Source organism: Mesitornis unicolor, unplaced genomic scaffold (genome assembly GCF_000695765.1).
Source record: "Mesitornis unicolor isolate BGI_N332 unplaced genomic scaffold, ASM69576v1 Scaffold39343, whole genome shotgun sequence".
Taxonomy (NCBI): Eukaryota; Metazoa; Chordata; class Aves; order Mesitornithiformes; family Mesitornithidae; genus Mesitornis; species Mesitornis unicolor.
The window spans coordinates 735-6,045 of NW_010177364.1; the positions used below are offsets into that span (position 1 = coordinate 735).

A 5,311-nucleotide genomic window follows, 5' to 3' on the forward strand; every position below is an offset into this window, starting at 1 on the left:
TTAACCTGGATGCCCAAATCAGGCCGCAAGTTCAGCTTTGCCTCGACTGCAGCCAACATCAACCAGTGAAGCAGCCTGGGATTTACCTCAGGTGAAGCAGAGCAGCGTGGGAGGACAGTCCTGTCACTCAGACCTGCCCCTCTGCCCCCTGATCCCCGCAGCCACCCCACACGGCTGATGAGGGAGCAGGGGGAAGCGCTGCCAAACCAGAGCTCCCACAGGTGCTAGCACCCAGGCAGGGGCAAGGCAAGGGAGAGTGCTCCTGTGTTCTAGGGTCTCTAAGGCTCTCATTCCCTTGTGCTGCCTGCAGAAAGGAGGGGCAGGGGAGAGAAAGGGAGATTTATTTTTCTCCTTTCACCATAGGAAGGATTTTCAAACCATATACATTCACTTTTGACAAGTGAACGGCTAAAGCAGATTAACCTTTTTGCTAATCCTCTATAATGGCTTTGGAATCTCCTTAACCAATAAGAAAATGATAAGAGCCTGATTCTTTTCTTTTTATCTATATCTATATTGTCCTCCCTTGTCTGCATTTTTTTGCTTTCTTGTTTTATTTTTCTTTCCTTTTCTAATATGAAATAGCCCAGCGATCCTATCTCCTGGAGGCTCAGTAAACAGAACATCAATAATCCCTTTCCTTTATTCCTCTCTGGTAACAGGGTGCAGAGAAGTGTCTGCAGATTGGGATTTGATTACCAGCAGCTATCAAAAGTCTCTTTGTAAGATCTGGGTCCTAAATCCCATAATTCTTTGATAAAAGAAGTATTACCAGTCCATTTTTCTGAAGTGAAAGGTACGGAAGGATTGAAAGAAAGCAATCAGTGGAGATCCTAACAGGCTAAGTGCATGTGTGGTGTGAAGGCAGGGACGGGCAGGGGAGGCCAGGGAAAGGCGTCCTTTGTTAAGGATGGGGAGGAGGAATTAATCCGCTTCAGGACTATCATTATTATAGCCAAGAGCAGAAAGTGTGGATCCTGTGCCTGCCCATGGCACATCCCAGCCCTGCCATCACTCTGGACCAGCACAGTGTGGGGAGCATAACCCAGCCCCACATCCCTCTCCTGTGTCAGCATTTGGGTACGTGCATACAAGCTGGGAGCAGTTTGTGATGATCCCTGGTGTTAGTGCACCCACAGGGCCTCTCTGAAGTGCTGATGCTTCAGCAGGGCAGCAGTGAACCTCTGATGTGGAGTAGTTTCACCACACTCACCTGTGTGTCCCCTCAGTGCACCATGAGTGGGACTGCGATGGGACTGCTATCTTCCCTCCCCTGCGCAGAAACACCAAGCAGGAGAGTGTTCCCCATGAGAGCTCCCAAAGCCTCACTACCCACCTTGGCTTAAACTGCACTGAGGGCAAGAGACTCGGGTCTAAACTTCCCTAAGCAACTTGAGCTCAACCCAGGTTTTCTATTTTAACCCCAACCACACATTTCAGCTATAAACCCAAGATGCAAGATGTTCTCTCTCCTCCTGTGGATCACATACGTCAGGTCTTGCTGTTTGCCTTCAGGAGGGTCGGTGCCAGGCATCCCCTCCCATCCTGAGTCACTGCTCTCGGCTGTAGCCTCACCCCAGTTTCTCTTGCTGAAGAGAAGAAGTTGAGAATGGGACTGACAAAGCTTTGAGAAGCCTGGCTGCCCTGGGTGGCCGTCCTGGCTGCTCTGGGCTCACTCAGCTGCCCATCAGCGATGGCACTGAGGCCATGCTCCTGCCTGAGCTGCTGCAGGACCTTGCTGCCTGCCTGCCTGCACATGGATCGTGCCTGTAGCACCCATCCCCTTCCCAACATCAAGCAGGGGCGCAGCTCAGCTGTACCAGAGGTGGCTACGTGCCACTAAGCCATGCCACAGAGCTGCCACTAATCTAATTTATTAAGGGCTTCAAATCCTTGCAAAGAGTATGTTGGATACATGCAAAGCATCGGTATTATCACTCTGATTAAGGCAGCAGAGGTGGGGGAAAGGGGAAGGAGAGAAAATGCAATTTTTCTGCTTTCAGCAGAAAATAAATCAACTTTCACAGAGTTCTGGCACAGCCAAAGGCTGTGCTACCATTCAAAATTATTTTTTATTAAGCTGAACTCTCTCATCTCTCATATTGTGTGATATGACAGCTCTCTTTTGATGGGAAAGCTTTCATTTGGCCAGAGAAAGGGATAATTTGCTTCTTTTAAGGAGTTAATCCTCTGGTCCATTTCCAGGCTGGGAACAGCTATCCTCCCCCTTCCTTGGATCGGAGGCGGCAGCACAATGGAGATCATAACCACCTCAAATCTACACCCGAGATGGAGAAATCAGATTTCCTTCTCCAGTCATTTCTGTGGGATTAGCTAAATCTTAGATCCACACTAACCCTTCACAAAGCTGCCAAGATTAGTTAGAATTTATTTTATTCATAGGGGGGGTTACCATTTTCTTTCCAAAGGGATTATATCTCTCTCTCTCTATATATATATATTTAGGGTGGCTTCAGTCATAAAGCAGCTAGGTTAGAGGGAGAAGAAGTGCATGTGCATATAAAATAAAAACTCGACTGCAAGAATGACAGTCACTTGAAATGCTGAGACAAAGCAGAGGTTCTGGATGGCTTCGATGGTCCATTTTGAAAGCTACGTAAGCTGCCTTTTTCCTTGCAAGACCCCACTCCAGAGTTAGTGCACGGAGAGCAGACCCTGTTCAGCGTGAGCTGTCTGTTCCCGGCAGACGATGTCTTCAGAGCCAGCGTCAGACGCCAGCAGCAGGAGAGGCCTCAAGAAGCCGTGTTCGTTCAGCATCGAGGACATCCTCTCCAGCCCAGTAGAGAAAAGCCCCCAGGTCCTGGTCCCACTGTGCCTGCAGGGCATTTTGGACTGCACACCCAAGGGGCTGTGTGAGCTGGGGGCCATCCCAGGCAGCTCCCTGCAGGAGGAGGAGGAGGAGGAGGAGGAAGAAGAGCTGGAAGGGGCAGGCTGCAGCTGCTGCTGCTGTTCGCACACGAGTGCCCGTTCCCAGCAGGACTTGCCGAGTTGGCTGGGTGAGTGCTTGGGTTTGTTGTATGGTGTAGGGCTTGTGGAGGGGCTGGTGCCAGCACCGGGTGGAGGGGAAATCCTGAGTGTTGAGTGACAATGCAGCATCTGATCTGCCACCATGGTGGCCTTGGACCTCAGTTCTGGCAAGGGACAGCAGGATCTGTTCTCAGCATAGCTCCTAAGAGCGGGCACTTTTACCAGCAAAGCTACCAGGTTTTTAAAAGCACCAGAGACTATTTTTTACTGTAAATTCCTGTTTTATTGTCAAACACTTGAGTCGATGATGCTTGTAGGGGTGGGAGTTCTTTGTGGAGTGTGGGGCCCTGTGGTAATGCTGCCCAAACACAGAGCTGTGCCTGTGCTTCCTGACAGCGCCAGCCCTGGGGAACCACACTTGTCCCTTAAGGAAAAGAGTTTTGGGCTACACCTAGCAAAATGCCTGCATCTATGGAAAAAAAAAGTAAAGTAGCAAACTCTTAAAAATGTAGTTCAAGAGCATTGTGAAAGTTCAGAAATCTCTGGCGTTAGGATCGAAACACAGCTCTGAGCCGGGCTGTGAATTTCCCCTCATTTTCTGGAGCTGGGCACAGTGCAGTTGAGAAGTAAACGAGGAAAACCCAACCAGTGCTCCCTGCCTGCACACTTCTCTCGAAGTGATGCCCTAAGTCCTTCTCTCGCTTGCATGGTAATCACACAGCTTGTCACCAGCTCTCTGCCTCCTTCCAAGCCACATGCGTGGATGCAATTTGTGCCTGAACTTCCTGGGGCAGGATGGGTGCTTCAGCCCCCCGGCCCTAATGCTGCCTCTGCACCTCTCCCTTTGCAGACGCCCGGTTCCCCTGGCCCATGCAGCTCTTCCAGTCGGCGGTCAGGGTCTGCAAGGGTCCCCAGGGGAGCCCGAGCGAGCTGCAGACTTTCCACCAGATCCAGCGGCGGACGCGCCGGCATCGCACCATATTCACTGAGGATCAGCTGCAGGCCCTGGAGACGCTTTTCCACCAGAACCAGTACCCGGACGTCATCACCCGCGAGCACCTGGCAAACCGCATCCACCTGAAGGAGGAGAGGGTGGAGGTGAGATCCTGCCGCTTGCTGAGGTGCTGTTTGCTGCAACCCAACCCCAAGAACACAGCCGGGGGCATTGCACTGAGTTTTTTGGTAGCTTCAGACCCAGGGCCTCATTTTAAAAACATTCTTGGGTATTTGACAGAATACAGCTTAGGTGTGATCGCAAACAGGTCTGCTGGAACGATTTGTTCCAGTATCCAGTCCTGTAAACTCACTCGCTCTGTCTCTTCCAGGTTCACCTACACAAACACACAGAGGTGCCCAGTTCTGCTCATCCGCTAAGCCCAAGTGTGTATATTCGTTATTTATGAGACCTGTGTGGCTTCTGAATTTGCAATGGGGGAAAATTCAGCTCTCTTGTGCCCCTTACATAAACCTGAGCAGGACTGCAGAGGAGGGACTGATTAGATTTCGTAAAAACTTTTATACTGGGAAATACACTGCAGTATCCTAAAGCTTACACAGTGCAGCCCAGGAGCGTAACTGCCTGCCCCCGTCCAAGCAACACATGGAATGCCAAAGTTCTTCTTTTCTTGTTTTGCACTTTCTAGGTTTGGTTCAAAAACCGGCGGGCCAAGTGGCGGCATCAGAAGAGGGCGTCTGCTTCAGCACTGATCCTTCAAGGCACCAAGAAGCCCTCTGAGGAGAGCTGTTAGGCCGCAGGCTGCATCGCAGCAGGTCAAGGCCCAGAGCATCCATTTCCCATAGCGGACAGATTCTGTAAGGCCATAGCCTGAGGGGGACTAATGAAGCAAAAGGGAATCTCTGCGATTCCCAGAGGAGGACAGGTAAAAGCAGACGTGGTTCTTTCACACCCGTTTCTCTTCCCAACCGTGTTCATGTGGCAAATAACTCACCAGATATGACCCTCGGATGTGTAAACAGAAATCACTGCCAAAAGGCTGTGCAGGGGACAGAGCTGTACCCATGTTAAATGTGTGTGCTTCAAAAAAAAGGGAAGCTCCCCATCTTGTCTTTGCTCTGTGCAGGTAGAATTTGTGGTTGTTTTACTACTGTACATTTGCAAAACATCGTGTCAATGAATGTTTCCTATTTTCAGCACCTCATGGCATCTAGATTGGCTTTTGGGGCTGAGCTTACCAACCGGGCGATCTGTGCCTTCACAAAGGAACCGGGGCTTTTCCTCGCAGCCCATGGGAGAAGTCACCCACCCGCTGCGGTGACAGGGGCTGGCACAGCTGCCGCCAGCCCGTGCCGGTTCCCTCAGTGC

At 50.8% G+C, this 5,311-nt stretch overlaps 1 protein-coding gene across 1 annotated transcript; it reads left to right on the forward strand.

The window, feature by feature from the left end:
* Nucleotides 1-2,707: 2,707 nt before the first annotated feature.
* GSC2 (goosecoid homeobox 2) lies at nucleotides 2,708-4,736 on the forward strand (the record flags this gene model as incomplete). The annotated part of the gene is made up of 3 exons (XM_010182059.1): nucleotides 2,708-2,873; nucleotides 3,839-4,086; nucleotides 4,632-4,736. Coding segments are annotated over 3 exons (519 nt in total), but the record flags the coding sequence as incomplete, so codon positions are not given.
* Between the last annotated feature and the right edge of the window lie 575 nt (nucleotides 4,737-5,311).